At 34.0% G+C, this 19,916-nt stretch overlaps 1 protein-coding gene across 7 annotated transcripts in view; it reads left to right on the top strand.

Moving 5' to 3' along the window:
- Positions 1-19,916, top strand: part of LOC105332396 (ankyrin repeat and sterile alpha motif domain-containing protein 1B) — a 57,991-nt gene that overhangs the window by 7,295 nt on the left and 30,780 nt on the right. For 5 of the 7 annotated variants that reach the window (XM_066084704.1, XM_020068981.3, XM_066084700.1 and 2 more), the window contains exons 6-14: positions 247-351; positions 2,143-2,350; positions 2,853-2,948; positions 3,751-4,022; positions 5,640-5,686; positions 6,158-7,565; positions 8,003-8,163; positions 10,647-10,875; positions 11,953-11,982. In XM_066084704.1, the coding sequence (XP_065940776.1) occupies positions 247-351; positions 2,143-2,350; positions 2,853-2,948; positions 3,751-4,022; positions 5,640-5,686; positions 6,158-7,565; positions 8,003-8,163; positions 10,647-10,875; positions 11,953-11,982 (2,556 nt within the window). The remainder of the gene's footprint in view (positions 1-246; positions 352-2,142; positions 2,351-2,852; positions 2,949-3,750; positions 4,023-5,639; positions 5,687-6,157; positions 7,566-8,002; positions 8,164-10,646; positions 10,876-11,952; positions 11,983-19,916) is intronic. The other 2 variants (XM_066084705.1, XM_066084703.1) reach the window with 2 other exon arrangements.

The raw sequence follows: 19,916 nt of genomic DNA, 5'->3' as shown, positions 1-19,916 counted from the left end.
ACATATAAGATAAATCACAACAGAGTACAAACTTCTGACCGCATGAAATTCACCATATCAATGCTTTATACTATTGTAAAAAGTTTGACAGCTTGAATTTCACTATATCAGTGTTGTGCTATGTCATAGTTTTGGTGTACTATTGTATAATTAAAAGTTTGTTTAAAGTATTATACAAATATGACTAGTATTTAGTTGCATTCAGCAGATTCAGAAGATTATAAAATTTCTTTTGTTGCTAAATAGGCATTGACTGTTCTCTCAAAAACCGAGATGGGAAAACAGTAATGGAGATTCTGACAGAACAAAAGAACCAGTCGTCCTATAGTGAAGTTATTTCATTGATTACAGGTAAAAGTAACTTGGACAAGGATATTGATAATAAAACTTTGTGAAAATTATCCAATTCTGAGAAAAAAACCATGTGGCACATATGAGAAATCAAGTTCAGGAAATTTGATTTTTCTTACATGTAAGTTCACAAAGGAATTGAAAATGCTGAATATACTGTAGATTCCTAATTAAACGCAAGGAATTATTATCTACGTAAAATCGCGAGGAGCACCCTTGGCGAATTTTAAAATCTCGCCATTATTTTGTGAGAGTTGAGAACTATGAGAAATAAGGATAAAAGTTCTGCGCTCACGATTTTATATTCTCACGATTTGATACAAAACAACAGGATCGCGGAATTAAGTACTCGCGTAATATAAGGAATTTACAGTATAGGAACAAAGTGTTAGAAGGGGAAATCAGGACTGACAGACACATGGTTAATTGTTACATTCTTATACTGCTCCAACAAGTATTTCATTCAAGATATATGACATAAGATATACAATGAACAGATATACTGATTAAGACCACCAGGCCTAATGCCTATCATTCTTATCACCTGACTAGATTATTTACCTCAGACATATACAGTACATGTACTGCTTATCATCAGTGTCTGACAGGTTTTGACTTTCTCTGGATGGAATCAAATTTCCATGATGAATGCTTTCTCTTTTGATTTGTTTTGCTATCATTTTAAGATGTAACAGGAGAACATGCGAAATGCACAGAATATATGTACTGGTAGACAGTGTCTAACATAAACATTCCTTAGTGTAGACGTCTCAGACTCTATAGGTATTAAAAACAAAAACACCGTTTACCGTAAGTCTTGTGCAGGCTTGGGGCAAATTACATTGTAAAGTAATGCATTACATTACCATTACTTCATGAATTTTGGCATTAAATTACCATTACCATTACTTGATTTTCTTGAAGTAATGCATTACATTACCATTACATGAGTAAAGTAATGCATTACCATTACCATTACTTTGTTTTAAAAAAGTAAAGCTCATAAAGAGTTTTTGCAAATGTTTCAATATAAAACACTCTTTAACATATCTACAGGTTCATGCTCAGTATCAGGTTCAAATTCAATGACTATATTCAGGTTGCACAACACTATTAATTTTTACTATATATTCTTACCAAAATTACGCAACTTTAGATACGGGTAGCAAGTTTAAAACAAACTTGTGGGAAAATTCCTCTTTACAACTTTTAAAACAATTGTTCCTAACCAATTTAGTAGCAAAAAACACATGTTTACATCAAAGTTACACATGTGCTTGAAAATCATGTCCGAGCCCTTTTTTAAAAATCTTTTTTAATAATACAAATAAAACATTTTTATCTCAAGAATTATTTCTTTCTTCTTATAAAATAAATTTAGTCAAATTCAATTTCAACTATTCATGTATTCATCACATTTTTTAAAGTGAACATGCATAAATAAGCAATGTAATGCAAAGTAATGCCATGTAATGCCAGCATTACACTAGATTTTGAAAAGTAATGAATTACATTACCATTACTTGTAATGCTAATTTTGTGGCATTACACATTACTAGCATTACTTTGAAAACATGTAATGCATTGCAATGCATTACCATTACATTTAGCATTACCCCAAGCCTGGTCTTGTGTATATTACCTCACTTTTTCTATCCAAAATTAGACCAGAAGTTGGGAAAGGGATGTTATGCATACTAGGTCGTTAAAATATGTAGCCAGTATGGGTGAACTTCATCTTTGGTTTATATGGTAGGACTTAAATATTTAATTTGCAAACTCTCTTTACAGAGCATTTAAACAGGGTTTCACAGCAGGAGAACCAGGAGCCCAGCGTTTATGACACGCTGGTGGAACAACCCACTCGTCCAGTCCCCACCCCCCGACTGTCGCTCTCCCCTGAGCCCGAGGCTAGGGGTTCTGACACCAGTGTCGGGGAAACTGTGTCCGTTCATTACGCAAAGATTGATAAATCCAACACCGATAGCATTCCAGCAAGGTAGTTGACAGTAAAAGCTCTCTCAAGTTTATTTGTTTGTTAGATATATGTAGCAGTGAAATAAAAACCTGTAACATGCATTATTTAAAACTGAACAGCATTTGAAAAAATAATTTGCTACAATGTATACATTGTGTTGTATATATTTTAAACATGAAGGTATTGCACTGTTAAAGATTTTCAGGAAATGAAAAAATGTATTGTATTCATCCTGAAATCCTTACAGTGATGCTAAATAATGTAGTAAGTTTGGTTTTTAAACAATATTTATCATGCTAAAATTATCAGGAATATGAAACAAATTGTGCAGTGTCCTGACTGATGTTTCCTGATTTCTGAATCAATGCATTCAGTACACGCTCTCCAGATTGAATCATTAATGCCAAGTGGAAACGTCAAGGGCAGAGGCAATAAATTGAGGGAAATACTGGTACATGTACAGCAATTTTAATTACCGGTACTAGAGATTTTTTAACAAAAATGCCTGGGTGTCTTTTTTCAGTGGATCAGATGACGATGCTGTATTTGAAAGCACCCCACCCCCTGTCCCCCCGCGACAGTCCACCTTCGATGACGGGGATATCTCACCTGTCCACAGGTAGCACTAGTTCATTTAACTGAACAGTACATGACATCATAGGAGATACATGTACCATTACTAATTCATGAGCTGGACACTTTGGAACAGTACATGATATCATGATATCATATGATACACAATCACATATTTGTTTACCAGGACACTTTGGAGTTATTGAATATCTTGACTCTGATATTCTATGATTAAAAAGAAAGGCAGTCACTATGATACTTTATAAACAACAGAAAAAATATGAGTGGAGATGCTGCTCACGAGAGCCTGGGATAATTCATATTTTGCAAAAATATTGGAACTAACTTCCAATATTACACTCTTACAAAGACACACCCATGAGAATGAACCATTTTAATTAATATGATTTCCAATGTGTTGTTGCTGGTTGTCATTCACATTATAACATAGTCATGTTTGCATTGTGTAATGAAGTAATCCTCCCTGGAAATAATCATGATCCTACTTACATAAACTTACCAGTACTGCGTATTATAACTATGGAGTGTGGAGTGATGGGAAGGAAAAGAACTGGTAGAAATTGATGAAAATTACATTTGATTTGAGGATGTAGTTTGAAGAGAACCCTCCCACCCAAACTCCAACCCCCCCTCCCCCTTGATAAAACACCACCTCAAAACTCAAAGATTGTGTACAGTTTTATGTATCTTATTTTAATCCAAGAGATTTATTGGATAAGCAAATTACAGAATAAAATACATTGAGGTATTGAATGAAACAATGTTGTTCAACCATGTAATGTTACTGTGCTGTCAAATGCTATGATTTTATCATCTATCTGTAACAGGACCATCCAAGAGGTCAAGCAGGAGAGAGACTCGATGGCATTCCAGAACATCCAACCATTCCAGCCCCCCTTCCATCATCAGGCACCCACCAACACACCGGTCTCCAGACCCATGCCGACCCGCCGGAACGGTAACAGTCGACAGACTGAATCCCTGTATGACCCACCCATGCAGCTGCCCCCGAAGATGTGGAGGGGGGCCGCCAGCACCCAGAACTTGAGTCTGGAGGACACGCCCCCCTCTCCCTGTGAGACTGGAAGACAGCAGCAGGGTATACTCAGATGCCAAAGTATCTTTATATTTGCTAAGATATATATCAAAATGTTTATATTTCCATTCACATTTCACAGTTTCTAATTTTAAAGTTTCTTTTGAGAGCAAGATGCATCTGAGTGAGACTGCCTATAGTCTTAGTTTATCCATGTACATGTATATGTCCTACCTGTAGTTAATTCTGTATTCTCGCTTTTACCTATGCTGATAATGCTTTTAAGCTTGATTAACACCCCATGGTTATTTAAAGAATGAATGAAAATCACTAAGCATTCATTATAATTAATATATCAATTTAGAAATTGAATGAAAATTGATTATATCAATAATTTTAGCATCACTCAGCATTCGAACTCTTTCTAAAACTTAAAATAAAATGAAGTTATTGATATCTTTTTTTAATAATCTCAATCAATAAATATGTGAGAGATATAATACAAAACACAAAACGCTAACTATGTACACAGTTTGAAGGAGGACACATTTCCTTCTACAATACAGGAAACAAAGCTCTATAGGCTTCTCAGTCATTACACCGGCCTACCAAGAGCTCACTCACCCTTCCTTTCCTAATGTTCTTCTCATTTGGAAATTCTATCAAATACCGGTACTCTCAAATTTCAAAAAATAAACTACTCTTGACAATTAGCCTCTTATCCATCTTCTAGTCAACTTATTACTTTTAAAAGAATAAGCTTTATATTCGTACTGAATTAAAGTCGTATTAGAAAATATTTGATTATGTTTTATAGTTTGTTAAAAATTCAAAATGATAGAGAAATCTTCATTCTTTTAATTTCTAATTTTCTAAAAGCATCTGTCATTGTTCCCCATTGTTTCCATTAAATATTCAATGAACATTAAGGTCTGTTGAACAATTTTTTGTTTGAACCTTTATTACTGACCCTCTTTGACTTCCTTGGATCATGCAATCAGCTGAATTTTTAAACTGCATCATTTTAGTATAATTGAAAATAATTATTATTTTATAACTTCAAATGATTTCATGCTGACTTGCTCAGAAAGGATTATAAAAACCAGTAAGGTGTGCAGGGTCAGATTCGGATACCGTTGCACAGGTTAAGGTTGTGGCCCACTTACCTCCTGTATAATTCTTACTTTATGATTTAGTGATATGACATGGAGTAAAAGTTTGCATATGAAATTTTGAATTTGCTCATAAATTTTAATAAAAACAAAATAGTCATACTTTGGTATTGAGAACATTGATATGTTATAATTACCATGAAAATGTCAAAGAGATTTGAGGTCTTGACGAGTATTTCTATGCAAATTGAATGTGATTTTTCCATGGAAAAGTTGATTTCAGTGGATCTGAACTTGTCATTGTCATTCAATTGTCATTCTTAAGATCAGTGCAGATCCCCAGACAAATTTGATCTCCTCTGTTTTCTTTTTCTGCCTATCATATTTCTGATGTATAATTTTAAGCTTGAACCCTTGAATAAATATATCTTGATCACAGTAAGTTCAAAATGCCTAGGTTTTGATAATTATGTGAAGAATATTACACTGTATGTTATGAATATACACATACCCACCCCTATAACTTTAAATGTATTCTAATGATGTTTACATTGTTTAAATTTTGTAGGAAAATATTTTGAAATGTCAACAAATTCCCCTGTGTCAAGTCCAAAGGTGAGAGATTACTGGTATATAATGAAAGGTTTATTTATGGACATAGCAATTTCAAATTTCAGTCAAAGAGGAACACAACTCAAAGAGTGTTTCAGGTTTTTTTTAAACATATAAGGCTGTACAAAGTTAATTCTATGTTTCACATCACCCACCAAATCGAAACTTATCTTTCTAAAGATTGGAGTTTTTTTTGGTTTTTTTTTAGTTGCAAAGTAAAACGAAACTGATGGAATGATATTTAAAAATTGAATTGATCAATAATACTTAACTTTAAAACAAAGAACAGAATTTTGTCTCATGGGTGTGGATGGGTTTATAGATCTTAATGTGCTGCATCTTGTTTATTTTTACAACCTGCCCGAAAAAAGATGTGCGGATCCTAGCTGCTATAAATGAATGCAGAAAACTTCTGTTTTTAGATACTGAATCAGAATGCAAATATTAATAATCTCAATGCTTTTACCTTCACAGGCTGTAAGACCAGTAAAACCTCAAAGAAAAAAGAAAGCATTAAGCCCTGTACCAAAACGAAGTAATCTATCAAACAAAATCACTGACACAAAAAATGAAAGCACTGAAACTAGAGATGGCAGCCAACCAGTGAACAGTCAAACTGACCACGTTAGTGCAAAACCAGCAGAAAATGATGTCACTTCCTGTCCCACAAAAACCAAAGGTCAAGATGCCACTATTGCTCCAAATGATCCCTCACCTTGTGCTAAAACCAAAGACCATTCAAAAGAGGAGGGAGACTTAGAACCAACAGAATATGAAGTAATGGCCAAAGTAAAACACCCAGATGAAGAAGACCAAGTTTTTTCAAAGCAACAAAGCAAAAGTCATTCTTCTGACAAAATAGATGTTACAGACACTTACCAAATTTCTTCGCGTACTGACAGATGGAACTCCTTGGACAGACAGGATGTGATTGACACTTATAAACTGGCTGGTGAAATAACAAAATTCAGGGAGGGGGAAAGCTTACCGACCCCCTGTCAGCCTGGGATACTAGATGAAGATGAAGACCAGTCGGAAGAGTCTAGTGTTCCTGGGAAAAGTGGAAAAAACAAGTATGGTGAACTTATTCCTGAGGAAGCTGCAGTAGAGTATGAAAACAATAATTCTGTAGTTTCTGCATTTGGAGGAGAGAAAGAAAAAAAGGAGGTGGAAGAGACTTCCTATGAAAATAACGCCTCAGTTGCTAAGGGAAAATTTTCTGTCAGATGTTCTGAAGGATTCATACCAACAAGAGATTCCAAAGGATTTTCTCCAGTCAGAGAATCAAAAGAATTGGACACAACCAAAATGGATGCGGCATCCAATGAGACGGAAGAAAACCCTTATGATGCTACCCTGTTTCTGCAGTCTAAACCAGTTTCCAAAGCTGAGAACATTCCACATGCTCAATGCGAACCAAAAGGTGACATTCCAAAGACTGAAATTAAACCGAACAAAGGTACCAATATAGAAATTACCAAAACCTCACTTGCAGGTAGTGTGACCAACTGTGATAAAAACTCTAACATTCCAAGTGAATCAAAAGAAAAAGATGTGATAAATGTTGAACCCAAAAGCCCTTCTAAAAAGGGGGAACTTCCAAAGAAACCCTCTATCAGAAAACTAGCAGAAAAGAGTTCTCCCTCTGGTGAGAAAATTCCAGACCTTCCAAAAAGACCCAAACCCCCACTTGTCCCAAAACCTGTTCTAAAACAAATGGTTAGTGCTACAAAGAGAGATAACTGTGATGTACCTGTCTGTGATAACAGTGGCGGTGGGGTGTATGTGACTCTCAAAGGCCCCACCCCGTGCAGTGTGAAGGACGGAAAGTTGGAGAGGTTGTCGAATGGGGTTAGTGAGTCTGCAAGGACCAAAGAACAAGGTAGTTAATCCCTCTGCTGGTATTTTGCATTTGTTCAGAATATGGCAACTTGATGTACTGTGTATTTTTGATTGTCAATGAAATGGATTGAATTATTACCTAGTTCTAATAGGAATATCTAATCAAAGAATGAATGCTAGGTTCAGTTTATATTGACATAAACTGCAGAGTTTTAAGAAAAGTGTAAATTTTTGTATTCCAGTTTATACATGTAACAAGAATAGATTAAAGTGCTTTTTTTTAAGTTCATTCCTTGAAATTTGATTTGCAATCTTTAAAATGTCAAATGTTTTGAAAAATTAAAACATTCAGCCAATGAAATTTTAGTTCACATAAAGAGCTTATAAATATGTAAAGAAATACACTGTACATTTTTTTTATATTGTAATACAATTGGTCATTTAAAATTTGTACAAAAACTTTTTTTTCCTTCATAGCTACCAAGCCACCTGGGTCTTTACAGTTTGATAAGACTAAACATAAGGAAGGGATCCCTTTAACCCCCACGGGCTATACCCAGCCCCCCACACCTGATTTCCCTCCCCCCTCACCGCATACAGCCATTCTAGGCATTGAAGAGAGAATGGCCATTATTGATGTAAGTTTTTTTTTAACAACTGTTTTTATCACCCCAGAACATGTAGAAGTATTCTTATAGCCGAGGTTGGGGAGCCTTGGAATCTATAAGTTGACATTATATATAATGAATAAATTTTGATACAGGGTATTTTTACAAATAGCATTATTGATGTAAGTTAATAATTTAGAGTATGTATATCTTAAAGATGTGAAAATGACATTTTATTTTTTCTTGATCCGTTCAAATTTTGAAAACTTTTGCTCATGAACAATGATGTTTGAAACATCATGTTAAACTTGAATACTGAGAAAAACAAAGATCGTTGTAACCAAATGACTATGGAAGTAGGCAATTATCTGAAACCACAATTAGTGAAATTTTATGAAGGTATCAAGCATGTATCTGCACTCAAACTTGTAACAAATATAAATACATCTTGTAAAAAGACAATTTTATGTATCTTCCAATTAAATTCAGAGTGAGATCATTGATATTTAAAGGAGAGGAAATATTATTTAAAGGATTTTTTTCCTGTAATGTTCCGCCTATATTGAATCAGCAACATCTGCAATGAAAAAAAATATTATTAGGCAGAACAAAAGATTGAAGAGTTTTCAAAAATGTTTTACCTTTTGACCAGTGGAATGTAGATCATTTAGAATTCTTTGATGGCTAATAATTGGCACATTAATAGTCTACCTGTAGAAATACATGCCTGGTTTGGTTAGTTTTTACCTGCAGTTTAATTATATCTAAAATCATTAAATGTGAGCTTGACTTTCAAGTGCTTGTTAAAGCTTAAAATGTATGTTTTTTGGCACAAAATATTTTCTTTTTGAGTCTTATGTAACCTTGGAAATTTTTAATCCACATACAACTTTCTTCTTTATTGTTACCATGCACATCCAAACTTTCTTTGGTTTAATTGAAACTCAAAATTACTAGGTATGTTTTAAAATCCTTCATGTATTTGACATTTGGCAGTAGATTCTTGTGACGTTGTATATTGTGTATTAATGGAGACTGTGTAATTTACTCGTTAGTGTTAATGATCAGTAGGTGCTGGTTTGAATACTGTAATTAACAGGGGGCTTTTAATCTCACAAATTGTGGCCCTGGAATAAGTACCTTTAAACTTCTTCCAGATTCCTAGCACTCTCAACTCAATGGTTCATTGATTAATTCAAGATTTCCTTATAACCTTTGTTCATTAATTGTGAGCAAGTTTTAATGTAAGAACCTGTAAATATGTTTACAACCAGCAGGTATATGTAGAAATTCCTTTCTTGTTTAGCAGTATCCATCAGACATTATATTTGTTTCATCTTTGCTCACTATGATAGCCAAGAAGATGGGTAAGCTGGTGTACCTTATGTATAGGCCACTAACATGTATTTGTTTTACATTAAATTATGATAATTATATGCTGTGTAATATCCTTATTAATACTTGAAAACTATGCTATAATAACCTTTTGTTTTTGTTGTTTTTGTTTTAAAAGTATTTCAAGAATAATAATATTGTTCAGTAAAGAGGAGCACATAATCAAACTATAGTACATATAAACGTTCTGAAGACCGTCCTCTGACCATAACCATGTGTTCTAGTGTAATAAGTGTATTTGGTGAAAGTCCCCCACCCCACCCCATATAACTTTGATTGCATGAAAAATAAAATTTGTAACAAGCTTCAGAAAATATTTATGAAAACAAAACTAGAATAAGGGCTCATAGCTTACTTTTAATCGTACATTGTACGACATCAATACTCTGCATATTATCTCTGATTTAGGCATGAAAAGCAAACATGGCAATAACTTATCGTTTTATTGAGTAATCTCCCTTTGCATCTCCCTGATGTAATCTGCTTGCACTCCTAGTTTATAATCAAGGTTAATTATGACAATTAGTATTAAAAATGTTAATTTTTGTTCTGAGATAGGTTAATAATACATGTAGGTATGTGAGTTGGTATTGGAATTGAAGTCATTATTTTGAATAGTTATTCAGGAGAGACATATATCACTAGACTTGTTTGCACCACTACCTGGTTGTTCACAGATAAGTTTGTCCTTTGACTCTTTATATGAACGTGCATTTAAACAACAACCACCTACATGTACTACATATGATATGATGTCTAGGTCATTTATAATGTAAGGAGTGCATACAATGTATGTATTAACTTAGATAGAATACAACTTTTGACTTTAGACAGGCGCTTGGTATGAATATATAAATTTACAGGTAATGTACCATCCAGTATGTGGTGTATGTACCGTATTTTGATGAAATTCTATCTGTTCGGATATTGTGAAGCTTTCTGTCAGTGATAATTTGTCCTCTCTAAAGCCTTTGTGTAGAAGTGATGACATACTTCCTGTCAGTTGATTAAGAAGTAAGATATTTTAAGAGGACCTAGGATTTTTGGAAGTGCTTGACTTTACATGTAGTAACAGTGAATTAATGCATTTATAGTCTGGATCTTACATATTGTTACAGAACAAGAGGTCTTCTAAAGACATGGAAACTATAACAGAGGACAACATGATGACCGGGTCACAGGGTAAAGGTCAAGGCCATGCTGCTGATACCCAGAATTCCAGAGCACCTGCAGGCAAGGTGATGGATGAGCCAGAAGAACCAGTTGTATTGAGAAGATCTTCCACGAGGGGGAGCAGTACCAGCCTGGATGACATTGTGACGGATGACAAGCTTGGCCCTTTTGCAGGTCAGTCTTAAGAATTTTCAAAGGTATAATCTGCATATATATACATGTAAATGTATTAGTTAATTGATTTACTATTAAAAGGAATCATTAGTGTATGCAGTGCAAGAGAAGTGCAAAGATGATATGATTATATTTTGTTCATGGTATGAACAGGAAAAAGTATCATCAGCTTACCTTGGATAAATATTCTTTAATTTATATTTACCAGTAAGATGTAAGAACTCTGCTGCTGAAAGCTTATGGAACTTGAAATAATAAATAGTAATTGATGTAATATTTTGAGAGCAAAATGTGTGAAGCGTAATCAGTGTATGGTTAAACAATCTTTAACAGGTGTTGATCATTACTGTTTCCTCTAAATCAATATTCATTTTAAAATTTAAAATTAAATTTGATGAAAACTTGAAATTAGGTTTATTAATTAACAGATGTACAAAGCTGTCACGGATAGAAAATTGCATATATTTTGGTATAGGATATATTACATGTACATGTACTTTGGTTTCATCAATATTCATTGAATACCAATTTTCGTGGATTTCGTTGTTAAGTTGATCCACGAATTTAAATGTTCATTGAAGTTCAATTTCAACTAACTTTTTGTATTGATAGGATCATTGGCCACGAAATTACGTATCCTTGAAACTGTGGTTTTCCGAAAATCCAGGAAAATTGATACCCACGAAAATTAATGAAACCACAGTATTCTTATTTGCTAAATTGTTTTTCCCTAATTGGTTAATACAACCTTGTTTAATCTTAAGTGAATATGTTGATTTTGATCAAACATTGTTATTTCTAATGATATATACACCATTCAAAAACAATTTTAAGTTTTAAGAGATTTTTACACGGGAAAAGTAAAAATTTGAATCTCTATGAAAATCATAGTTGAATACAGGAACTCTTTGGTTGATTACATGTACAAACCCTTTATTTTTTTGTCACTCTTTTTATTATGCTACAAATCATCCTCTTTTTCACTGTTTTCAAGAAAGTGTTATACTATGTACAGCTTTGAGATGGGTAGCCATTTTGATTTGGTTGTTGTCATTGACAACTGATTTGCTTCTTTAGCAAGCTCTCTTACCCAGGACCATGCTGACTGTAAGTCTTCCTTAGCACTTGTCTCCACCATAACTCTCAGTTTTGTTATCTTAAGTTTTGACTTGTCTCCACCATAACTCTCAGTTTTGTTATCTTCAGTTTTGATTAGATGAATGTTGTTCAATGAATGGATTTTTTTCTTCTCTCTTTCTAGGCATTGTAATTTTCTGTATATCATTTGTTATTTCTGTTCAATAATTGAAACTTAATATTACTTTGGTTTGTGAGTCCGCTATATGTGATATGTATGATAAATACCTGTATCAGAGGCAATGCATGAGTACGGTGTGTAATCTTTGAACCAACATAGTTTTTCAAATGGTGAAAGTTTCTGTGTTGTGCAAGTTTATTTTTTTTAATTTTGAATTACCCGTATTTACAGATGCTGAAAGTGAAAGATGAGAATGTTGATTTACCCATAAAGAGCTAGTTTTCAAGGAGTGTTATTGTAGTGTTAAAAAGATTATGGATCAGGCTTCTGAAAATACATTAGAGACTTTATATAAATCCCAGCTATAAAGCTTACCCACAGAAGCGTAATGGCTCTACTTTTCAATGCAATATGAGTTACACTAAAAGAAACCTCTTCAAAAAGTATTAGGCAGCAGAGACCCGGCCTTCACTTGTATGTAGCTCAATAAAATTGAATCATCTTTTCCACTGACCTCGCCGTTCATATGAATCATATGAAACTCGCTAATACTGATGTATGGTAATAGCTAGAACATGGAGATTGCCAAGTTGCTATGACTTTATTAAGAATATTGATTGTTTTTGAAGAGGATTCTGCAATACCATATGGTGAAAACGGACTAAATGATTCATTTTCTTTGAAATGTTGATCAATATAGGGACTGTGAACCAAGATCCTGCAGCTAATTTGAGTTTTTCTGTTGAATTGCCCATATTTGCTATCTGCTACTTAGGAGGGGTAAAGTAAATTTACATAATGCGTCAATATATCCAAGGTATTTTCTCTCTTGCATCCCAATGCCAATATTCTCTCAGCCAAATGCCATTCTTACATGACTGAGTTTGTGTCAGAAAATTAATAATTATTATGATGTTGTCTGTAAGCTTGGAGTGTAAACTTATACTGTAATCTTTCTTTTTTCTTGAGTTTCTTTACTGTAGCCTGTGTGTGCGTCTCTTTCTCCCTTACCATACTATATAATTTCTTGGTATTTGTCTGTCTGGTCAGGTTAGAATAAGAAATACATGTTGAAGTAAATATGCTTATAGGTGTACATTTTAGTACATGTACATGTATATGTATTTACTTTGCCAAAATTTATACTATACATGTATATATTATATATGTAATGCACCTTTTAACATTCTCACAGAAGTTGTTAATTTTGGTTTTAATTTACTGCAAGCAAATTACAAATGATGATGACTATATGAATTAATTCTAAGAAGAAAAAGAATTATTGCCATCGGAAGTCATTAATCAGTTATGGGATATCCATCAATTGTTGTAAAATCCTAACTGCTAGAAATCTTCAATGACCTTGGTAGTGAATTTAAAGGATTCTGAATAAACAACTTTCTCATTAGTCTGCCTGAGCTAATTAAAAATTCTAGCTGAGTTGACCCCCATTTTTATTACAGATTTGATCTTTTGATCTTTACTAATGGCTGTTGCAGTGTTGTGACCCTATGTGATTGTGAATATCATTAAAGTTAAGCAGCAGTTATGTAATCGGCTGCAGATGTTGCTTGTAAAAGGGGTAGAGAGCTAACTAAACAATTTGCTTTGGCAGATAAGAGAGAGGCCTTTTAATGAAGAGAAACCAAGAGAAATTAAGCAGAAAATAGAAAACTTGCATGTAGTCAAGATACACATATTGCTGTGTAATGCAGTTGCCTTATTGTCAACATCAGCTGGTTTTTTTGTGTTCTTTACAAGTTATGTTTGGAAACAAAAGTAAATCTAATTGATGCGTTGCAGATGCTCCTGCGGTGTTGCACTTGCTGTAGCAGATCGTTCATGGAGCCACTGATTTACTTAGCTTTAAAGTCAATCAGTTTTGTGTATAAGAAGTGATTAATTAAAAACTACAATATCTTACATTCCACATTTATTTTGCATGTAAAATGTGTGGAAAGCTATGGCAGTTATAGCACTATAGCACACACAGGGTACTGAAAGGTTAAAATGTTGAGTTTTATTATGATGTCACAAACATTGAGTGCTGCTTGAGTGCAATGTCACAAGCAAAAATCAAAGCTCACACTTGTGGCTGTTATGGTGGCTCTTCCATTAATTTGGACTTACCTTTAGGCTAATGTGCAGTTTGATAATTTGTCTGCACGGCCTGGTGTGTTAAAGGACCTACGATATCCCAAAATAAGGATTTAATGTTTAATTAATTGATCTTCATATTTACTGCTAAACAATCGAAAGCTGAGATTCTTTGAGGCTTGGTGTAAAATGCTGACTCTGGACCCTCCACTGTGGAGAGTCAGCTAGGCCGGGGTGCAGGGGGTGGAGCCTTTCAGTAGAAATTAGGACATTATTGCTAAGTCCATTTCTCATATTTAGTGCTGTGACCACACTTTAAATCTCTCACGTGATCTCGATGCTGACGCATACTGATGGAGAATTTAAAAATTAAACGATACTTACAAAGTAGAAGTTTGATTGTAATTCTCCGAAGTATGCGTCAGTATTAGAGATCAGGTGCCACACCGCACCCACCCTGTATTGAGAGTCTCGGTTTGTGGTCTCAGCACCTTTTAAGATTGAATTCTGGGAATAGCTTTGCAATCTCACCTGATCTCTAATACTGACGCATACTTCGGAGAATTACAATCAAACTTCTACTTTGTAAGTATCGTTTAATTTTTAAATTTTACACACAGCACACTTTGGGTAATCTCTTTCTCTGTCATATCCTGAATGTATTCTTTCTACTTGATCCAGGTCCCTAGATTGATATTTCTGATTACTCAATGTATTAATGTTTCTAAATGTGAAGGAAAGATTAGCATTTAGACTTCAATTAGTCTAAATCAATTAAAGCTCAACTTTTCCCAATTTTTTGCATTAAATATAGATGGCATTGTTCTACATTTAAAGACTTACAGATATACTATAGTCAAGGTTTTATGAATGCATTTGCATGGAGCTTACATAAAGTTGTCAATTATCCATATGTGTACAACGAGGAAGTTTGGGCTTTGGGTGATCTAGCTCCAGGGTTACATGTATGCTTAATTATAAAGACTTTTTTCTCTAGATTCTGTAGAAACAGACTTCCTTTAAGGATCCATACATGCAAATTCAACTGCAGTTCATGTACTACATGTATAGTCATAGGCTAAGGTTCTTATGAATAGATCAGCAAAGTAATAAAGGGATATATAGATTAGAGCATTGTACAATATTAAGTGCCATAAACACATGTTTGAGCTCATACAGTTCTCCTCATTTGAGTCTATAATAGCGTTGTTTTTCACAGTATTAAGTTCAGACACAATTACAGTCCACCCATCTTCCATGGTAAAATAAGGTCACTTTGTATTGGTACCCCCCCCCCCCCCTCCCAGGGCACCAGATTACCCACAGCACCTTCCATTAGTTTGTGTTTCTTGTTTTATCATCACTGCCTTCTTAAGGTCTTATATTGATTGACCTATTGCGATAAAGTTTTATAATCGGCCATAACAGGAAGAAGGTCAGCCTACACCTTCAGTAGGTTAGGTCTTACTGGGAAGCCCTTGATACGTCGACCAATTGACAACCAATATTGACAAGTTATTACTATAGATTGACACATTCTTGTTTGGATCAGTATACCAAGTGTCCACTGGTTTTAATCAGGAGACTTTGAGCCTTATTGACAGCAAAGTTGTTGGGTATTAGACTGTGGTTGATCCAAAGATTTCTCTTGTTTGATTTTGCACAGATAAACACACCTAAGGTTTGTTACTTTATTTAAGTTTTGATTCTTGGAGATTTTTTTTAGAAAATTCTGCTTAATTCTGTAATTATATGTTTGTGTGGGTACTTGTACATGTGCATTTTTGAAAAATGCAAGAAATCCTGAAGCAATTTTGATCGAGTTGGAAGCCTACGTAAGGATACACATGAAAATCAGACAGACAGACAGTTTATGAGACCCACAGAGCCTGTTGCACATTAATTTATTTACTTAAACTTTCTTTTAAACAGGTTCTGTTCATTCTTATTACTAAATGTACCACTTCTAGGTTATGTAGAATAAACAATCTCGGGTGAGGGAAAAAAATTGCTGAGATTCCTAAGATTTCATGGGATGTGTACAGATTATAACAGATATAGATTCAAAAAACATTGCATTAATTAATTTAATAATGCATAGCATTCAGACGAAATCATTTAGCTTCAGACAGGTGTCAAACGGAGTAATAATCCAGCATAATCCAATTAGGGTATTAATGTCCTTTGAAGAGATTTTAAAGAACTTGTAAATGTAAACAGAAGGGCACTTGATATGTGTAGGGAATGTTATGACTAGGGTATAAAGTCGCTCTGAATAAAGCTCATTCAGCAAGTTTAGATGCCCTGACACAATTCCCTGCATTGAAAATCATCGAAAGTAATGAATGCTTTCAAAGGGGGAATTGAAAGTAAATAGTGTGTCTATGTATCAAATGGGAAACGAGTTTTACAAAATTGTGGAATTGATTGCATTTACTGTGTTGTGGCAGGGACTGTACGAGGTAAGCATGGTAAGGTCGAATGAATAATTACATGTGAAATTGAGTTCTAGCTCACAAAGGCATTCAATTTGCCGAGTGGAATTTTGAACAATTGATACATAATATCAGTGTACTCAGAATTTAAACCTGAACAAAAGCTGTGTGACTGCATTGGTCCGATGTTGAATGTCTTATTATCAAAATTAAAACAGAGTTTCTCTTGAATTTGCAATGCAAAATGAGCAGGATCTTAATGGAGTCACAAAAATGGTAAATTTAATATTTGATGCAATTAATGATTCAGTGTTTTACCAGTAATGGTTTGTTTTCGTTTTGCACCATTTCATTTGTTTAGACAAATAGACTGCATTATATCTTTTGTGAATTAATGCAGAAGTTTGTGCCTGCAATAGATTGATTTCAGTTTAGATTAGGCACAGAAATTTGGCTTTATTGAAATTAATATTTGATAACAGAACTCCAATTCTTCCAAGGGAAGATAATATGAAATTTGTGAAGTATCAAGAGAATATCCAGACATGGTTGTTTGAGTTGATGAATTCATTTCTGTTTGCTTTGCTGGTAAAGTGACTTAACTTCAACATTTGACAATTGAATCATATGTGTAAATACTGTGGGTATTGAACATTTAAAAAAAAAATTTCAGATTCCAAAATATGCTACTCATTACAATGTCTGAATTACTAATACTTGTGTTCGTGATTTTTGCTAAGTCATTCTGAGCTTGTAAATCTTTTTGAGTACACGTGTGGTAGCTGCATGCATGATTTTGTGTATATATATTTTGATTGGCGATATACTGTGAAATCTTTGAGCAAGTGCAAGGTACAAGCTGTCTTCTTTTCTTCAAGTGATCAAACCCAGGAAATGTGGCTAGACATTAGAATGTAGAAAATTAGTAAAAGTCTTCCTTCCTACAAATCCCTGGAGTTCTTGAGCCTGATTAACTGATTTGTGATTGCCTGGCCATTTAATGAGGGGGGAGAGCCATTGTGAGTCGACTGAAGTGTTAGTAGTAACAGTGGTCTGTAGTGATTTGTATTTGTTATAGGGGGTCTTTAACAAAGAGTGGAGTCAATAGTGAGATAAGTCACCAGACAGATAGAACAAGTGTCCTACATTGTTGTTTTGGAGGATTAGATCAGTGGAGTGCCCTCTAGTGGTGTATTGCTGATTGGGGTCTTTGTGAGGATTGTTGTTGCAGGACTTGTGTGGTTGGAGTACCTGGTACTTACAGTGTGTATAATGACATTACAGTGCTGTTCTGAGTACATTGCTACAAAAGAGCATGCAGCAACACTATAAGAAGCAAAAGTCTGCAATTGTTTATTGATACATGTTTTGACTTGGAAAGTGAAATTGGAAAATAATTGGAGCCGCAAGTCTTCAAGTCCTCGCTGATCAACAAAGAGCGCATGTAAGATACTTTTGATTTTATATTACCAGTACACCAAATAATTACACCTTTGTTTATTTCAAAACAGCTGGCTTAATTTTACTCAATAGACATCAAGTTGTGCTGGTCATACCTGGGTAGGTGTTGAAGTTTTCTAAGTTGGTTGCAGTCAATGATATTTGTGGTGAACAAAAGGATGTAATTACAAAGACATAAAATTTTAATGAGTTTATGCTGCAGTCATTATGGGGTGGTTGTCTGAAAGTGAGAAGAGAGGAATGGTTTTCTTCAGTGAGTGGTAGACAGTGAATGCATTGACAGATCTTATAGAGCAGGTGTGAACTGTAGCAATATCAATGAACACTGCTGAAAGACTCCCCTGTTATTTATGTGCAGGCCAGCTTGAAGGATTAGAAGAGTTGGGATAGAGGGAATTATAATCCGTGTGAAGTTAGTGATTGCAGCCTGTAGGTAAGGTGGGAGAGGCTGTCGTTTACATAGGGAATGTTGGCTGACGATCAGTAGTATTATGACGGAGTTTGGCCTCCAGAAACATTACACAGGATAGGACAAATTGTTTGGTTGGTTTTGAGTTTTGAAATTTTGTCCATTTTGCTTCTGCTGTTTTAGAAAAGATGGTTTTCATTGATATTCCTGACATTTTTCTTTAACATCTTTTTATTAAACTTTTCTCTGCACTTATTGATTTTTTTCACATTTTAAGGATGCAAATAAATTATATGGATAAAGTATAGGATAATTGAACATATTGTTGACTATGTTAAGCCATCATGATGTAATAATTACTGCGAGGTTATCGAAAGTGTTTAGAGGAAGAGACCTTGACCTACATTTTCATCTTACAATAGAAGTATTAGTGCCATTCCTGGCAAGTACGCCCCACTTCAAACATAAATTAAAGTTACAAAATTAAAAAAAATTAAACACAAGTGATATACACAAAAACTTCCACTTTGGGGGTTATATATGGACCAATTTAAGGACATGTATATATATTTTAGCATCATGAATTAAATCCTTTAAGTATATAGGGAAATCACTCTTAATGCAACAAATTAATTTGTCAACATTGAATGAAAATACAACATGTAAAATATGTACACAATTGTAGCTTATACCATATTAAATTGTCTGCCTGTTTACTGTATATAATAAGTGATTGACCTTTCATTTTTCTACGAAAAATTTATAAATGATATATTTTTTTTACAATTACTGATTTGTTGATCATTAAATGTTGCATGCTGCAGAATGATGGCTCACACATGTCAACTAACCAATTAATTTTTGCCATTTTACTAGATCTTATAAATGAAAGTAATTGATGTAATTAATTGGTACATTTGGTATGATTATGCACTAAAAGGAGGCCAGAATGCCCTTAAAGTTCAGCTTAAAATTTAATATATTTAGTTTTTTGTGTTAATCTTTTAAGCTGACTATATGGAATTACAGTTTATCAAGTTAAAAATAAAAAAGGCACTGCAGGACTCGCTCCTCAGTCACAAGTAATATGATACATGTACTAGAAAGTCAAATTAAACTTGAGCAACTAAATGTATATTCTGATATCGAATGGAAATGGGAGAAACCATTTTATTAAATTTTCTCGGTAATATAAAGAGGGTTTTGTGCATCAGAGTTTTACAAATATGAAGTACCTCAAGCATGTTACATAATTTTTATAAAAATGTTATAAAGATGAAAGTAGACAACCAGAGAGCATTGCATTAAGCTGTAATTAAATGGGGAGGGGTGGGGGGGGACATTTAGATATAAACATTAAAGTTATACAATATCATTACAC

This window comes from Magallana gigas, chromosome 5 (assembly GCF_963853765.1).
Source record: "Magallana gigas chromosome 5, xbMagGiga1.1, whole genome shotgun sequence".
Lineage (NCBI taxonomy): Eukaryota > Metazoa > Mollusca > Bivalvia > Ostreida > Ostreidae > Magallana > Magallana gigas.
This window is presented reverse-complemented; position numbering and strand designations above follow the sequence as displayed.